This window comes from Silurus aristotelis (assembly GCF_946808225.1).
Source record: "Silurus aristotelis genome assembly, chromosome: 21".
Taxonomy (NCBI): Eukaryota; Metazoa; Chordata; class Actinopteri; order Siluriformes; family Siluridae; genus Silurus; species Silurus aristotelis.
Genome location: NC_139594.1, coordinates 5,703,265 through 5,722,361, shown reverse-complemented (window position 1 = coordinate 5,722,361; position 19,097 = coordinate 5,703,265). Strand labels below are relative to the sequence as shown.

The 19,097-nt window shown below is 40.1% G+C and overlaps 1 protein-coding gene across 2 annotated transcripts; it reads left to right on the top strand.

Moving 5' to 3' along the window:
• The first annotated feature begins 756 nt into the window (after positions 1-756).
• Positions 757-18,681, top strand: recql4 (RecQ helicase-like 4). 2 transcript variants are annotated; one of them, XM_083524320.1, is made up of 24 exons: positions 757-1,056; positions 2,438-2,471; positions 3,035-3,138; positions 3,234-3,374; positions 3,452-4,431; positions 6,389-6,488; positions 6,581-6,731; positions 6,937-7,068; positions 7,439-7,591; positions 7,672-7,764; positions 8,660-8,796; positions 9,464-9,547; positions 9,990-10,178; positions 11,126-11,308; positions 11,455-11,653; positions 11,935-12,212; positions 12,371-12,505; positions 13,940-14,345; positions 14,426-14,555; positions 15,804-15,961; positions 16,682-16,859; positions 17,087-17,252; positions 17,398-17,506; positions 18,445-18,681. In XM_083524320.1, exons 1-24 carry the CDS (start codon positions 973-975, stop codon positions 18,564-18,566), a joined length of 4,446 nt encoding a protein of 1,481 aa, XP_083380446.1. In that variant the 5' UTR covers positions 757-972; the 3' UTR covers positions 18,567-18,681. The 2 variants fall into 2 exon arrangements, with proteins under 2 accessions (XP_083380446.1, XP_083380445.1); XM_083524319.1 differs by having other exon boundaries at positions 758-1,056; positions 7,436-7,591.
• Positions 18,682-19,097: the final 416 nt, after the last annotated feature.

Here is a 19,097-nt window from a genome sequence, read left to right as displayed (position 1 = left end):
GACCAAGTGGAAAGGGAGTAAGACCAGGAGCATTGGAGGTGGCTTTAAACTGTTCTATCACTGTGTGGATGTTGTATCTGGGTGATCCTGAAGGAAGAGGTCAGACAGGGGCTCTGTGGTGGTGATGAGATGCTGGATGATTGGGCAACTACTGCAGAAGTGATGAGGGAGACAGCTAGAATGATACTTGGTGTGACAACTGGAAATAGAAAGGAAGAGAAAGAGACATGTAGGTAGAATGAGAAAGTGCAGGAGAGCATAAGGAGAAAGAGGTTGGCAAAACAGAACTGGGATTGACAGAGTGATGAGAAAAGTAGGCAGGAGTACAAGGAGATGCAGCAGCAGGTGAAGAGGGACGTGGCGAAAGAAAAGGAAAAGGCATATGAGAAGCTGTATGAGAAGATGGACACTAAGAAAGGAGAAAAGGATTTGTAGCGATTGGCCAGGCAGAGGGACCGAGCTGGGAAAGATGTACTGCAAGTTAGAGCAATAAAGGATGGAGATGGAAATGTGTTGACTAGTGAGGAAAGTGTGTTGAGAAGATGGAGGGAGGATTTTGAGCAGCTGATGAATGAGGAAAATGAGAGAGAGAGAGAGAGAGAGAGAGAGAGAGAGAGAGAGAGAGAGAGAGAGAGAGAGAGAGAAGGTTGGATGGTGTGGAGATGATGAAGCAGGAAGTGGATAGGATTAGTAAGGAGTGAAGAGGTTATCCTGTTATGGTGAGAATGATTTTATCCTGTTATGGTGACTCTTATTCTGACATGTAAGACGGACACGCCCATTTCCGTGTTTTTGGCGCGCTGTGTTTAAAGCCTGGCGACGCTGTTAAACTGTAACTGATCTTATGGCTAGTTTTAAATAACTAAATTACGACATGAATATTTAGTCGTGATTAGATAAAGCATCGTGGGAAAAGACCGAGTTTAATACAACTATTTACCACGGAAGCGTATTTCAGCGCGCGCTGTTGCCATGGACCGCTATAACGACCTGAAAATACTCTTAAAACAGTGGGAACATTCCTTTATGCAAACACACCACAGAAAACCGAATAAGGTGAGTTAAACACCAGACATTTTACAATCCTTTAAATTCGGTAATGTTCCTACGAAATAAAACAGTCTCGAAAAATACCGGCCATTCTCTAACTATTCGTTTTTATGAGTGGGTTCTTTGAATCGACTCTTTGAGTCGGCTCTTCGAGTTGTCAGTTGTGCATGCACGTTGAGAACCGACTCACCCATATATTGAATAATATAATGAATTTATTTATTGATAAATCTTTATTTATTTATTATTATTACTATGTAACAACGTAGAAAAGCGAGACAACTTTGCATTAGAAGCAAATGAGAGAGGGGTTATAAGAAGAATAGGAAAATAAATTCAGAGTCGAAAGAGTCGGTTCTTATAGACACAATTTTACTCTCACTGCATAGTACAGGTCCAGAGAACGAGATGCATCCACCAGAAGTGCAAATAGCAGCGTTGTGCAAACTTACATATACATTTGTAAATATAATTACAGTCTTCTTTTTGCTGCTCCTATTAGGGATCATCCGTCTCCATACCCCTCTGTCCTCTACATCTGCCTTTTTCAGAACAACTACCTGCATGTCACCACATCCTTAAACCTCCTCCTTGGGCTTTCTCTTTTCCTCCTTCCTGGTGGCTCCATCCTCAGCATTCTCCTACTGATATACCCCATGTCCCTCCTCTGAACATGTCCAAACCATCTCAATCTCGCCTCCCACACCTTGTCTCCAGAACGTCCTACATGTGCTGTCCCTCTAATAAACTCATTTCTAATCCTGTCCATCGTCGTCACTCCCAACAAAAACCTCAACATCTTCAGCTCTGCTACCTCCAGCTCCACCTCCTGTCTTTCACATAATGCCACTGCCTCTAAACCATACAACCTCTCAGGTCTCACTACAGTCCTATAAACTTTCCCTTTCACAGATACTCTTCTATCACAAATCACTCCTGCTATCATTCTTCTCCACCCTGCCTGCACTCTTTGCTTTACTTCTCTAACACACTCTCCATTACTTTGCACTGTTGACCCCAAGTACTTAAACTCCTCCACGTTCACACACATGCACTCTGTCCTCTCTCTCTCTCTCTCTCTCTCTCTCTCTCTCTCTCTCTCTCTCTCTCTCTCTCTCTCTCTCTCTCTCTCTCTCTCTCTGCTATATACTAAATATACTAATATATATATATATATATATATAGTATGTCTGCAAAAAATAGACACAAAGTGTAAGTAAGATTTTTGACTTATCGAAGTATAATAATAATAATAATAATAATAATAATAATAATAATAAATAATCAAAAAGAGGGAAAAAACAGGGCCTAGATGACAGGAAGTGAAATACAGGAATGAAAAGCGAGGAATCTTTTACCACTCATAATAATAATAATGTATTTTCAGGATGATATTGCTGCAGCTCCCGAAGACACTAAAAGTAAGTACAGTAATTGTATATGCCTGTTAATGTTTAATTTCACAGACTTGATTTGAAGTTTGAATTTGTTAACGAACGAGTCATAAATCAGAGGTCACCAAACCCCGGATTGTGAAAGAGTTGCTGCCGGGTCGCTAAACTGTTCTGTGTAAAATGTCTATAAATATGACACTTTTTATGCTAATTATGGCATATGGTATGCTATTATTTATTGTGCTACAGGGACAGTTTTTCATGGTTTTACGAACGTTAAAGAAGTAAATGGATGTTTAGATTATTTTAAACGTGTGTTTGAGGTACGCAGTTGCTATGGAGATGAAATTGATGATTTCCTGTCAATTAAATGTTAAGTTAGTAAATGATTGTTCTGATCTGAGGAAAGCGCTCCATGGGCTGCAGCGGGATGGAGACCCTTGTCGCACATCATCTGTTTAAAGTTAAAACACTTTTTAACTTCAAAAGACAAAGTGATTAAGCACTAACACTGGAGACTCCTTTCAAAAAACGCCAAACAAAAAAAAAAGCGTCTTAAAGAAAACGTGCATTTCCCTGTTTCGTTGCAGATCTTTATAAAGAGTACCGCATGCTCAAAGAGGCAAAGGAGAAGACCACGAATGAGAATGCTGGTTGCATCCAAAAGCAGGAGGTCCAGTCTCCAGCCATTTCCGTAAGCCACTGACTGAATGATTTTTCTATTTCTGTTGTTGTTGTTGTTTTCTATATGACTCACTCTTTGAATTTGGTTCTAAAATTGTTGAAAAGGACTACTGGGGTTCTCATCTTAATCGTAAAAACCTGCCTGCAGCAACACCCAAACTCACTTCTACAGACAAGGAGACTTTACAGGCCTCTCCTCAGTACTTTGGGATGAAGCTGAAGTCTAATCTCAACTCGTTATCAAAGGTATGTAAATATAACCTCCAATGCCGGAGTTCTTTAAACCAGATGTTCTCACCAATGATCTGATATATATTTTTTAGGAGCGATCGTTCTCTCTGAAGAAAGCAGTCACTCCTCGACGGACACCGGGAAAGACCCGGAAAGACGATGGAACCGCGAGCTCGGCACTCGAGGACGTGGTGAATCCATCCCCAAAACTTGCTAACACGAGTCCAGCGCTGCTCAGTCCTTCAGATCAGACAGGGAGCACTGAGGGTGAGGGTGAACCCTCCGATCATTTTCCTTCTTTCACTCCTTTGAAAATGTCCTCACTAAGCTCAAAGACTCCGAGTAAAAGCTTGGAGAAAGCTCAGTTCCTCAGGCAGTCCATGACCAAGCGGCTGTCGTGTGTGGACAGGGGCTGGCTGGAGCGTTGTCAGGGCTTCACTGAGGCAAGTGTTGAGCACAAACCAGTCGCCGGAAATGTAGACCTTCCGGAAATGAATCAGAGTAGTGCTACAAGTGAGAAAAAAGTTGTTGAGAACGAAGCATCCAGAGACGCATCATCACCACATGATGTGTCTCAGGTGCATGCTGAGAAATGTTCAGTAGACATTAATCACATTCCAGGAACCCCTGATAAATTATTGACGCTAGATCGAGTCCCAGAGGGTCAGGACCACATTAACAGGTGCAGTCCTCCTTTACAAACTAGAAAACAAGTGAAAAAACCCCAGTCAAGAAAAGCACAGGATTCTGAAGGTTCAGATTGCGAGCAGAAGCCTGTAAGAAAAAAGGGACGGAAAAGACAGAGAGAAACCGAAGAAGGCGAAGAACAAGCAGGACAAATCGAAAGTGTCCAGAAGAAACGCAGGACCAAGAAAGAGGACACTGCAGAGGAGAAGCCTGTGAAAAAAGGACGGAAAAAGAAAGAAAGAGCAACCGAGGAGGAGGAAAGCACTCCTGAGATTCAAAAAGTACCTCAGAAATCAAAGATGCCTCAGGAGAACCTTCTTGGAGAAGTGGACGAGGAGGATGTGAGAGCGGCGTCATTCAAGAAGACGAACCCGATCAGAAGCAGGTGAAACCTTTATGCTGATCTTCTCCCAATTAACTGAATTAAAGTAGGTGCTCTTTGTGTAGAAGAAAGATCTAACTTTCAAATAGATCTAGGAATCCAAGCTAATCAACATCCAAACACATTTTTTTCTCAGACAGAACTAACAAACAAACATGATTATTTAAGATAAAATGACAAAACTTCACACACCTGAAGGTATCTGATAGACATTAATACCACATTCTGAACATTTACTGCTGCTTTCCAGATGTTGTCTTTTTTAAAATTTATTATATATATATATAAATGCAGTTACCATAATTTCCGGACTATTAAGCACACTCAAATATAAACTCAATGAATTTGACAAAGTTGACAAAATGTTTATTTTGAACATAAATAAGCCGCACCTGTCTATAAGCCGCACCTGTCTATAAGCCGCACCTGTCTATAAGCCGCACCTGTCTATAAGCCGCAGGTGTCTACACTGAAACTAATGATCTTCACACAGTGTCTGTTACACGGCTTGTATCTAAACAGTAGCCTACCAAGAAAGTCATTGTTCACTGTCTTCCTCCTTCCTTTCACAACAATTTCAGAATCAAAAGTTTAACTTTTGGCATCGTCGTGCGTTTAAAAATCACCATCGGTGAATCTTTTCTCCCGATGCCGTGCAGCTCAGAACACAGGTGAAGTGCGTGTTTTTTCATGCCCGGTTGTTTTTAGCGTGACGAATGATTCACATTTCCTGTAGACAGTCCGAGTGAGCGGCAGGTCAAACGTCAGAGGAACCTCATCCATATTTATGATGTGGTGCAGCCCGATTCAGTGGGAGCGCATCTGATTTATTATAAGAGTTTCATTGGTTCACCTGAACCTGTTCCGCAATTTCATTGGTCTAATGTGATGGGGCTCAGTTTTTTGGCTTTGAAGCTTGTGAAATAAATAAGCAACTTCGTTGTTTAAGTTGCGGGGTTCAAAGCGTGGGAAAAAAAGTAGCGGCTTATAGTCCGGAAAACATGGTGGATTAATGCAGGTCCAAAGTGGCCAAAGTTAGTAGCAGGACATCCGGCATCAAAAGATAATACCGTATATATATATATATATATATATATATATATATATATATATATATATATATATATATATATATACAGTATAAATATGGTTGTCATAAATTTTCGACATCACTTCTATTGCACTATATAAAAAAATTAAGTAAAAATTGTGCACCCAATCTTTAATATTGAAAAAGGATTAAAATTAAAAGAAATGAAACAAATAATCGATTTAGATATTAAATAGTTATAGGTGTTATTATGGTCTTGTTGGAAGAAATGTCTTCCAGCATCATACATGTATACAAACGCGCCCCACTTTACGAACTTTCGTGGATATGAACAAACCTGTCCTCAAAGTGAAATTTGTTCGGAGTCGGAAAAAAATAAATAAATCTGAGAATAGTCGCCACGAGCTAATCGTCCACCGTAACTACATGATGCGCACTGGACTACGGCGTATGCATTTTCCTTTTTTTTCCTTTTTTTTTTTTCAATTACTTTATACAAAGTATTGTGTACAGTGTTTCGATTTGTTTTAATATATTTTATTGCTTAATATAGTATTTACAGCTCTTACATCATAGTAGATAAGCGTAGTCAATAACAAACACAGTACCAACATACGTACAAATTCATGGTATATACGGTCGTTCGGAATGTAACTCGTTAGTGAGTGGTGATGTGAAGAACACTGATTATCTCTTCATCATAGCACCTGTTCGTGGGTGGGATTTATTAGACAGCAAGTGGACATTTTGTCCTCAAAGTCGATGTTAGAAGCGGGAAAAACAGGCGAGCGTAAGGATCTGAGCGAGTTTAAAAGAATTGTGACGTCTAGACGATCCTTCCTTGGAGCAACAGTTTTTTTTTAAATAAGCTTGTTATGTCAATATATTAATAAATGAAATATTCCCAAGGGTGACCAAAAACACCGACGGTAACTTTGTGAAAATCAACCTGAAGAAGAAGTCTCATGTTAAAGGCTTTGCACTGAGAGGTGCTGCTCTCCGCAAGCAGGCGAGTGAATCACGATTCCACTTAGATCCTAATTTCTACTCAGTAACTCAACTGCACGTGAATGAGTTTGTGTTCATGCGCTGTGTTTGCAGATGTACATGCAAAAGTTTCAGCTGAAGGGCGAGCGGTTCGGCGGAGGCTTCGGCCGGGGCAGAGGCAGATTCGGGGGCTTTAACCGACAGGGAGACGTCTGTTATAAATGTGGTGGAAGTGGACACTGGGCACGAGACTGTCGTGGAGCAGGTGAAAATCACAAGACTATTGTTTTTGTTTTGGTGTTAAAGTTTTATTAGAGAAAACACAAACTTATGAAATCTTAATTTGCTTAAGAAATGAAAGAAGGGTGAACTTTTTGTCCACTCCCATATCAAATTATTTAAATGAATCTATTGCTTTTTATTTTTTTTATTTTATTAATTTATTTAATTTTTTATTTTGTCTGTCTAAGCTCTGGCTCCTGGTACAGGAGGGTCGTCTCAGAAGGACAAGACCCCTGAGGACGAGGAAGAGGAGCCATTTGAGCTGCCCACCTTAGAGGAAGTAGCAAGAGCGACAGGAACTCTTTGTTCTGAACCCATTAGTGAGTACAGTACCCCCAAAAAAGGGTTACAATTCAACATATGTAAAATCTATTGATTTTTGATGTTATAGAAATATATAACTGCACACTGTACTGTGAATGGACCCGTATTTGGGATAATTTACTTCTGTATGAAATCAGTACGGTGTTGCTTTTGATGTTAATAAGACAAAATTCAAGCACAATGTTCGACTTTCCCGTAATAGTACAGATTTGACTCTGACTGTAGTGAAGCTCTGACACTGGAGAGTCTTTCCAGAAAAATTAGAAAGATTTTGGATTTCGCACAGAATTTGCTAAAATCTGGCTTCACCCTGAAATAACGTTGTATCCATGCATCATTAAAGAGTCTGATCTCTTTCTCCAGCAGTGCCATCAAGTGTTCAAAATGATGCAGGTGAGAAGGACAAAGACCAAGGAGAGGAAATCCTGCTAAACGTCATAAGACCAGACTATGAGCGTCCCGCTCCTCCTCCACCCATGGACCCTCTTTACAGTCCGCGAGAGGACGGCAGAGTGCAGGGTGAATCCATTTATCTTAACAAATTTACCACTTATTTACAGTATATCTAGTAGAAGGTGAATGAATCTTTTCTTTTACAGAAGTTCCTCCTGAGGTATACCAGGCTCTTCAGAACTTTGGATACAAGTCCTTTAGGCCTGGCCAAGAGACCGCCATCATGAGAATCCTCTCAGGTGGGTGATTAAAGAATATATATATATATATATATATATATATATATATATATATATATATATATATATATATATATATATATATATATATATATATATATAAAAAGAAAACAATGGCAGAATGATGCCGATTCATGATAAATTAGGAAACACGGAATTTTTGGAAACGATTGATGTATTGAGAATGTGAGCTTATTATAGTCTTTGCATAACTGATCTATTTTTCATTTTCTATTTTTATGTTGAATTTTGAAAACAAAAGTTATAGATTATAATAAAATAAAATCTGCAAGCACCCAGACGGTAAATGAGCAGGTGAGCTGCTCCTTCACAGACAGGCTAAAAAAATTGTTGCCTAAGCTGCCAAAGCATCGTGAATCCAGAGTGATGTGCAGTCTCCCCCATGGATCTGAATGTTTTGACTCCTGACTGGTGGAATTTTCTTACTGTGCCAATATGGGTGATGATTAAAGAAGTTAGATTGAGCAGTAACTATCAAATAATTTTTTTTTTTTAATACAAAAAAATTAGAGCATTCAGAGCACCTGTCCCACATTTGTTTAAATTGGTCTTTAGGCCATTTGCAATCAGTGTGCCAAGTTTTAGAACTCTGTACACAATAGTTAGGAAATAGAGGCATAAGAACAATACAAAATCTCAATTTGTAATTTTTTTTAACCAATCTGTATAAGGCATTATATTAAAGCTTCCAGATATAATAATAATAATAATAATAATAATAATAATACAGACTCAGTAAAATGTATGTGGCAAATTAACAATACTTTTGCTGTGCTGCATTGAATTGAACTGATATTAAACTTGAATAATTGAAGCAGTAAACCACATAAGGTTGTGTCTAATAGGTTTCTGGTTATTATGTTGTATTATATAGGTTTATCTACCCTGGTGGTTCTGTCTACTGGCATGGGGAAATCTCTGTGCTACCAGCTTCCTGCCTACCTCTATGCTCTAAGGTCAAAGTGCATAACCCTGGTTGTGTCACCTTTGGTATCGCTAATGGATGACCAGGTAACACTGCTTCAAATTGTATACATGTATCCACTATAGAGCTGCGGTCAGGATGGTGCAGAATGGATTTTTCCTGAGACACACACACACTATATGAACAAATGTTTGTGGACACCTGACCATGAGATTGAAATTTACTTTTTTTCATCCCATTCCACATTTATAATGAGCTCCACTCTTCTGGGAAGATGTTCCACTAGATTTTTAGTGTCTCTGGAGGTTTGTGTTTAGAAGGGTGTTAGTAATGTCAGGTACTGGGGTGCAGTCAGCGTTCCAATCCATGCCCAAGGATGAGTTTAGAGCTCTACAGAAGGCCACTCAAAATCTTCCATTCCAACCCATGTAAAGCATATCTTCATGGAACTGGCTTTGTGCACCAGGGCATTGTCATGCTGGAACAGGTTTGGGTCTAATAGTTCGAGTGAAGAGGGAACATGTAATGCAGCCACATCTAAAAAATCCTATACAATTGTGTGGCACCAAACTTCATAAGTGTTTCTTCTCCAAACCAAGGTAGTAGAACTACATATCGCTCGAAAATCAGTTGTCCCAATGCATTTGTCCATATAGTGTATTTGATGATCGTAGGGCTGGAAATGTTTTAGATACACTTTTTTTGAGTGCATAATCTGTAAATGTTAATCTTAATGATGTCATTTGATTTCAGCTCTCTGGGATTCCCTCTAAGCTGAAAGCAGCGTGTATCCACTCCAATATGTCTCCTAAACAGAGAGAGGCCGCTATCGAAAAGGTCAAACTAATTACACATTATTACTCGTTTTTTTGTTGTCAGCGTGTAGAATGTTACGTAATTTAGTATGGTAGCTCTCAGAAAGCAAAAACCATACTTACATTTTAAACTTAAAGCGTATACAAATTGTGAATGAAAGATACAGTAAAAAAGGACAATTATAATATATGCAACTGTTGCACATTGATATTGCCCTTGATTACTAAAATGTTTGTATACAAACAAAATTTACTGTAGTGCAGTTATATTTTTACCTCAAGAGGGGATGTTAGGCCCGTTTAAAGTTTTCTCTGTAGTTAACAAGCGGTTTAATGTACAGTACAGATGATATAAGTAATAGTAAAATTATAATGAGTGAGTTCCTGTTAATTTTACAGTATTTGTATTGTGTGTGTGTGTGTGTGTGTGTGTGTGTGTGTGTGTTATGTACATGTGTGTGCAGGTGAAAGCAGGTCAAGTCCATGTTTTACTGTTGTCCCCAGAGGCTCTGGTTGGTGGTGGTCACTCTGGCTCCGGGTGTCTCCCCCCTGCAGACCAGCTCCCCCCAGTGGCCTTTGCCTGCATTGATGAAGCTCACTGTGTGTCTGAGTGGTCACACAACTTCAGGCCATGCTACCTCAGGCTGTGTAAGGTCAGCACTGTTATTGCTAGTTGGAGAATAAGAATGCTATTCACTTTCTCAAACTTGCTACAAATTCAGAGCAGCACAATTGTATAGGACATCTGTGGATGCGCTACAGTTAAATTTCCTTTTCACTTGAATTAGGAGACCCAAACCTGTTCCAGCAGACTGTGTTTCCTTGTGCATCAAAGCCAGCTTTATGACGATAAGGATTTCATGGGTTGGATTGTTCTGCTTTAGAGCCCTCACCTGAACCCTGTTGAACACATTAGAGATGAATTGGATAAAACACCAACTGCACCCCGGGTCTCCTCATCCTACGAAAATCTATTGCAACCAGAAAATCCCAGAAAATCATCCCAGAGGTTTATAAATGGGGATTAATTATGGAATGGGATGTTCAAAATGCACATACAAATTGAATAGTCGGGTGTCTAAAAAGATTTATAATTCAGTTTATTCACCCAAATTGCTGTTAATTTTAACTTAATAACCAGCCTGCATATATAAAGCGCAGTTGCATATTTTCTGAATGACTGTGGAACGAGTGATGCCATCTGTTCATAAATTTATTAATTTTTTTTTTACCTGTCTCTTGACTATTTTGGTTTTGTTACTTAGAAATCAGAAATTTCTATTTCATGGAAACTTAACAGCTTTTCCCCAGACTGTAAAGCACAGAGTTTTAGAGACTTAACCTTTTTTTTTTTTTACATATAATGTCAGAATTTCAAGGATTACACACTTGTTTTCTGTAGAGCTTTTGTTACAAAATATTAAAAACACCCTTAGACTAATAAAAAACAACTATTGAATAAATGTGCAAGGCTAGCACTATTCAGTTGAAACATGGTGGCGGTAGACCGGTGTCAAGTTGTGCAGCAGAGCCTTGCACAATGGCAGGAGTGGGATTAACTTATTCTTAGTTATTCTCTGGTGTGTGTTTTCGTGTGTAGGTGCTGAGGGATCGTCTGGGTGTGCGTTGTTTGCTGGGCCTGACAGCCACTGCCACTCTGTCCACTGCACTGGACATCGCCCATCACCTGGGCATTAGCGATCGGGCCGGCATTGCCGTTCGCTCAGCTGCAGTTCCACATAACCTCCAGCTCTCTGTGTCTATGGATAGAGACAAAGACCAGGTACACTCCCCCTTAGTACATTTCCAGGAGAAAAGGAAAAGAATACATTTTCTGAATATGATCCTTTTGAAATGGAATTTAATTCTAGCAAGGAGAAGGTTTTCGAAGATTTGGAGGTAATGTATAATATTGTGTTTTCTCACCAGGCTTTGGTTTCCTTGCTGAAAGGTGAGCGCTTTGGTGCCCTGGAGTCCATTATAGTGTACTGCACCAGACGAGAAGAGACTAGCCGCATTGCAGCACTGCTGCGCACCTGCCTGCAGGGGGTGATGTTGAGAGAGTCTTCACGGCTTGTCAAAGAGGACAAGGAGGACAATCCTGTGAGCAAGAAGAAGAAAGCTTTGGGTAAAATTCAAGGCTGTTGTGCTAATGCTTTTTATTTGAGTTAGCTATCTATGGCATGATGAGCTTAATGGTGTTAATTCTGACATTTACAGACTAAATGATTAAAGTGCTGCTGCATCACTGTATTTAGGAAGAGATGAAGCAAAGACTTAGTGAAGTCTAGATTTAGTTTAGAAATTTAGAAATTAGTTTGGCTGCATCAGTTTTTTAGAAACACTGAACAGTTTATATGGCTTCAGCAAACCATAACTTGGCTGTCCACTGTGTCGCTTGAACCTCAGCCAGGAAGAAGATCCGGAAGCCGCTGAAGTGGATCTCTGAGGCGTATCACGCGGGCATGTCAGCCTCCGAGCGCCGGCGTGTACAGAATAACTTCATGTGTGGCGAGCTGAGGGTGGTGGTGGCCACTGTGGCATTTGGGATGGGCCTGGACAAGTCAGATGTGCGCGGTATCATACACTACAACATGCCCAAGAGCTTCGAGAGTTACGTGCAGGAGATCGGACGAGCCGGGAGAGACGGAGAGCCCTCGCACTGCCACCTGTTCCTGGATCCAGAAGTGAGCTCAATAATGCCAGTGTTCTTTCTTGACGATCTCAGCATTTTTTGGTTGCATCTTTTGCCATTTGTCATCAGAGCATTGTTTTTGTCTTAGTGTTGTTAAATATAGATTTGAACATATGGTGATTTTTTATTTATTTTTTTCTTTCTGCGCAGGGTGGAGATCTGCACGAGCTGCGGAGACACATCCATGCAGACACTGTGGACTACTTTACTGTCAAGAGGCTGGTGCAGAAAGTTTTCCCTTCCTGCAAGTGCAGGCGGATCCATCAGCACCAGGAACTGGCTCAGGTGAATGATTTAAACAGCCATACAGTGTAATGAAATTTGTAGGATATGAATCAACCATCTGTGTATCCGTCCATTCATCCATCCATCTATACAATCCACCCATCTGTCCATCCACCCATACTATTCAGTCATCAATGCTATCAAACATGTGATCATCTGTTCGTCCATCCATACTATCCATCTGTCTTTCTGTCTATCCATACTTATCCATCCATCTCTCCAGTTATCCATACTATCCATTTATGTTTATCCAGCCATACATCCATGAAAACTATCCATCCATACTATCCATTCATCTGTTTATTCATTCATACTACCATCCATCCATCCATTCATCCATTAATATTATACACCCATCCTTTTATCCATGAATACAATACACCCATCCATCCATCCATAATAAAATACTACCCATCCATCCATCTATCATCTGTATATGAATACCATCCATCCATCCATCCATCCACGAATACCATCCATCCATCCACGAATACTATCCATCTATCCATCCATCCATGAATACATCCATCCATCCATCCATACTAGAATACATCCATCCATCCATACATACTAGAATACATCCATCCATCCATCCACGAATACTATCCATCCATTCATACATACTAGAGTACTACCCATCCATCTTGTCTACCCATCTATCCATCTATATTAATACTATTTATACCATCTAACCATCCAAACTATCCATCCATCCATACTATCCAGTCTTGAATGCAATCACGCATGCAGTCATCTGTCTGTCCATCTGTCCAATCATCTAATCATCCATCCATCTCTCTGTTGTTCTGTTTTGCCATCCACCTTTTCTTTTTTCTGATCCATCTGTTCATACTATCCATTGATGTTTATCCAATCATACTATCCATCTGTCCTTTTTTTTCTCTTTCATCTGTCCATCTATCCATACTATCTATCCATTCACATTTCTATCCATACTATCCAGTCTTGAATGTAATCATACATGCAATACTCTTTGTCTGTTCTTTGTCTGTTCAATCATCATTTAATTCATCATTTAATCATCCATTCATCTGTCTATTGATCTGTCTCTCCATCCATCTTTTCTTCTATACATCCATCTGTCCTACCACCCATCTATTTATCCATACGATCATGAATGCAGTCATACATTTGTCCACCTCTCGATCTTTACCAAATGATTTCTGCTTGAATTTCTGGAATGAATAACCTGTAAGATATTGGATGAATTGAGATTTGATGAAGGGTCTACAGAGACTGGTTGGATTGTCCCGAAACGGTTGCAAATGGTCAGAGTTTCTTTTTTGTCTTATTACAAAAGACATTAAAAAACATTTGATCATCATCTGGTGCACAAATCTTATAGCTATAGTGATAGCTCAACTCAGTATGATGCACTGGATAAAGCTGAGAGCTTCTGTTTTTTTTCTCCAGGCCATGGAGGTGGATGATGCAGAGTTGATGGAGCTGCTGGATCACTGTGACGCTGCTGGAGACAACCAGCATGAGCCGCAAGGCGCAGCAACACCTATCCACGTCCAACAAACAGAACCGGAGCAGACAGGGACCACGCAAAAGAACCCACTCCAGTCAGAAAGCTCTCAAGAGTGGAACACACCTACAGTGCAAATAATGAAAGAAGAACCTGAACGTTGCATTAGTCCACCTGGGGGAGAGGAACGAGAAAACGATGGACAAATGGGTGAGGGTGAGAAGGATGGAGGAAGTAAAAATGGTTCAGAGAGTGAGGGTGGTGTGCAGGGCCAGCGTGTGTGTCACACTCATGAGAGGGCGCTTCCAATGCAGGAGACAGTGGATGAGCTGGACATCGCAGAGGAGGGTAAGGATTCTGTAGATGCTCCCTCATGCATTTTCCAAGCCACAACCTTGTCAGTTCAGCACTGTCATTTATTTTTTCAGGTTTGGAGACGTTACTGTGTTACCTGGAGCTTCATCCTCAGTGCTGGGTGGAGCTCATGCACCCGACGCTCTCGGCCTGTCGCCTTGTGTGCTATGGAGGACCTCGGGAGCTCCGCAAGCTCACCAGAGTGTATGTTCTCATTTCTTTTAGACAGGTTCAGCAGTGTTTTCCACAAAAAATGAAAAAACAAATTATGAACCAGGCAAGCAAGATTCCATTGCATTTTACCAGTGGTGGATAAAGTACACAATGTTGTTGAGTAAAAGAGATACTGTAGTTAAAATATATAACCTTGAGTCCATTTAAACTTTCACTTGAGGTAAAGTACAAAAGTATTTGCCTTCAAATGTATTTAAGTATCCAAAGTACTATGGTTTATTATGGCTGTAATGTTCCTATTATCATTTTTATCACAAGACTCTTTACTTCATCAACTCAGTTTATGTGAAAAGACTCTAATGTTACTCTCCCAAAACCCAAAACACAAAAACCTGCTTTTCAACTGCTTCATAGAAATCATGCAAATGAGGCCATGGGTGCTGTGGAGAGTTCGAGTCTGCAGTTTCCTTATCATTTATTCCTCTATAAATGTTCTGCTTGCAGTTGAACTGACGCCGAACTGTTAAAGTTTAAAACTTAGCGTGCGCTCGACACTGATCAGTTGCTTGCTGTGTGTTTGACCCGATAAGTTTTTATTCACTCAGAAATAAAAAAGGAACAACCGATTTTACTAAATGTATTCGAGTAAAAAGTCATTTAAAACTTAAAAAAGATATTTACTGTTAAAATGTAGCGAAGTTAACATAAAAGTCTCCCCAAAAGGAAATACCTCATTGAAGTACAGATACGTGAAAAAGCTACTTTTTTAAATTACATGTACTTCGTTACTGTCCACGACTGCATTTAGAGACCAGCAAGAACCACTAAGGCTTCTAGAGAATTTGAGCACAGACTGGAGCTTAACTTCCTCATTGATTTCAATCTTGAACTTGAACTTGAGTTACCATCTGTGTACTTCCCTCTGGGTTTCTCCCTACCGTCCAAATTACCAATAGGAATAATGTGTGAGGATGTACAAGGTGACCTGGAACATTTTCACATACACATCATAGTTCAGTGAAATACTTTTCTTCGCATATTCCAGCTTTCTCGGAATCTCGGTTTGTTTAAGGGCCCAACAGTGACATATGGCAGTTTCGGGGCTTAAACCCGAAAAAAAAAAAAAATACAAATACAACCAGAACCAGGACATTAAAATAAAATCTGCAACTGAGACTTCTGCAGCTGATGTATTTATCCATCTGATTGGTCTGAAGATTGATTATTTACAATCGAGAACCTGACGTTGCATTTGTTGCCCTCTCTCCGATGTGCCAGGTGTGCTCCAGTGGCTGTGGTCCTGGCTAGGAAGCGTCTGGCCCATGAAAAGGTGGAGGACTGCGACTCTCTGGAGTTTGACGTGGTCGAGTTGGCGGACACTATGGGCTGGCAGCTTCCGCTGGTCAAGAGGGGATTGAGACAGCTGCAGTGGGGTGGTACAGACAGAAATACAGATTTATTTACTCTGGATAAATTGTTCTTACTTGATTTAAATTCTTGAATGAAATAAGTAGCTATCAGTTTTAGTTGGGTACAAACTGCGTGTCTAAATGATCACACAATCGCCTTAAATATGATTGTCGTCATAACGTCAAAAATTGCATTCACTGAGGAAGTAAATGTTTCTGGCTGTAATACTGAACAATATTTTGAGGTGAATATAAAGACATGAGTTGGGATAATAGACTAATGTGCAATTAACCATCTGTTTCATCTATCTTTGTGTCCGTCTAACTATCTGTCTATCGTGTGTTGTTATGGAGTCTACTGCATATTTGTTTACCTGTATTTTGGCCAAAATTGATGAAGGGTCTCACAGGAACAGGTGGGATATTCCCATGACCGGTTGCAAATGGTCATAATGGAGTGTGCAGGATTGGCCAGAATTTCTTAGCAACATTAATCACACTTCAGTTACCGGTTGATTGTGTGCATTTAGAGCAGATACAGTTTATTTACCCGTCCTTCTTCACAATGTAGAATAGACTTTCTTTGTTTAAAAAAAAAAAAAAAAAAAAAAAATTTTTAACTATAGTCTGTACTTTAAGCACATTCATGTTGTCAGTTTTGCTTTCTTTCCATTCTGCCACGTATTCCTTGTGTTATGATTAACACAGTGTGTGTCTGGTGTGTGTTTTGTTTTGTTGTTTTTGGAGGCTCGGGTCGGAGCGGCATCGTTGTGGAATTCTCTGCTCTTTCCTTTTACTTTCGCTCCTACGGCGACCTGACGGCTGAAGAACTTGACGAGGTGTGTGCGTTTCTGTACGGACGGGTCCAGACGCAGGAGAGGACCCAGCTTTATCAGCTGAAAGCCTCCTTTAAAGCATTCCGCAGGTCACATACACACACACACACAAACACCTGCGTTTTAAATGAAACACTCTTGTAAGAGCTGCTGTTTGACACATGACACATTCTGACCAATCCAAATCGAGAGTTTTATAGCGTCGTCATGTGAAGAACATGTTTTTTCTTTGATTATTTGTGTAATATTTTGACTTCTACATTTATGCAATCGATTCTTTATTCTTTAGTAAAATTGTGTGTTTGTGCGCATGCAGTGTTGCGTATCGGAACTGTAGCTTCTGCATGGATGAGTTGGATGAAACCAGGAGCCTGAGGCTGAAGGAGCTTTTGGCTGATTATTTCGAGAAGCGGCGAGACCTGGACATGAGCCAGTATGAGGAGGAGCAGGAGGACGAGGATGACACCTTTAGCAAGTTTAAGGTGTGTGTGTATGAGAGGGAGAGAGAGAGAGAGAGAGAGAGAGAGAGAGAGACTTCCCAGTTTATACTGATGATTTATCAGCATGAGCTGGAACCCACAGTAAACCAGAACAATGTGATTATTGACACTGTTGACTGTGTGTCAGCTGAAGGACTGGGAGGAGCAGATCCGTGCCGATGTGAGAGGTTTCCTGGCCAGTCGGAGTGATGAAAAGTTCTCAGGTCGTGCAGTGGCAAGGATTTTTCACGGGATCGGTGTGTTTGCTCATTTCTCTCACTTATTTTCCTCACTGTATAAGAAAAATTTGAACACCCTGCTATTTTGCAAGTTCTCCCACTTAGAAATGATGGAGGGGTCTGAAATTGTCATTGTAGGTGCATGTCCACTGTGAGAGACATAATCTAAAAAAAAAATCCAGAAATCACAATATATGATTTTTAAACTATTTATTTGTATGATACAGCTGCAAATAAGTATTTAAACACCTGTCTATCAGCTAGAATTCTGACCCTCAAAGACCTGTTAGTCTGCCTTTAAAATGTCCACATCCACTACATTTATTATCCTAAATTAGATGCACCTGTTTGAGGTCGTTAGCTGCATAAAGACACCTGTCCACCCCATACAATCAGTAAGAATCCAACTACTAACATGGCCAAGACCAAAGAGCTGTCCAAAGACACTAGAGATAATTATTCTCCACACTGTATATAAAAAGTTGTGATATAAACACTGAATAATACCTAATCTGTTCAAAGTGATTACATTTTGTGCATCTGTCTGTCTCTATCCATTTGTCTGTCTGTCTATCTCTCTTTCTCTCTCTTTCACACACACACACACACACACACACACACACACACACACACACACACACACACACACATAATGTGTGTGTGTATATATGTATATATGTACGTGTCTTTCTGCATCTCTCTCTCTCTCTCTCTCTCTCTCTCTCTCTCTCTCTCTCTCTCTCTCTCTCTCTCTCTCTCTCTCTCCATCCATCCATCTCTCTTTTTCTCTCTCTCTCTCTCCATCCATCCATCCATCTCTCTCTTTCTCTCTCTCTCTCTCTCTCTCTCTCTCTCTCTCTCTCTCTCTCTCTCTCTCTCTCTCTCTCTCTCTCACTCATGTGTGTTCTGTTTTGTAGTAATTTTTGTAAGTTTTTTTTCTCTCCCTGGTTTCTCAGGAAGCCCGTGTTACCCAGCGCAGGTGTACGGCCGAGACCGGCGTTACTGGAGAAAATATCTCCAATTAGACTTCAACGAGCTCATCCGCCTGGCCACTCAGGAGATTATTAGAACGAGGTAACTGACAGTAGCAGTGACTCCTCCCTGTGTAGTCTGTCTCACTGTATCACTGCACTTTTAAAAATGACCATATTTATTCCTATTACCGCATACTGAATAAAGTTTATTTTTTTCTACTTTTTTTCTACTTTTTTCTACTTTCTACATCACATCACATCACACATCACAACTATACACGGTGCAGCACAGAGCAGAAGTGCAGAGCTGCTTTACTCAACATCATGTACAGACTTTTACATCTGAATCAGAAACTAATAATCCACTGTCTTTAAAACAAAAGAAAAAAAACACACTGAAAGCTGTTTAGAGCTGAAATGTGAGACCCAGTAAAAACAGAATTGTGTGTATGCATGTGCATATGTACATTTTTGAGTCACAAACCTCAAAACCTTCTGTTTATATGCAGCAAACTAAATAAAAGGGAAAACACAAGAATTGGACACTAAATGCCTGGAATAAAGTTCTGTGGAATCTAAAAGGGACATTTTTGTCTCGAACCGCATGATTTCTGTAAGATGGAGAACAGAAAAGA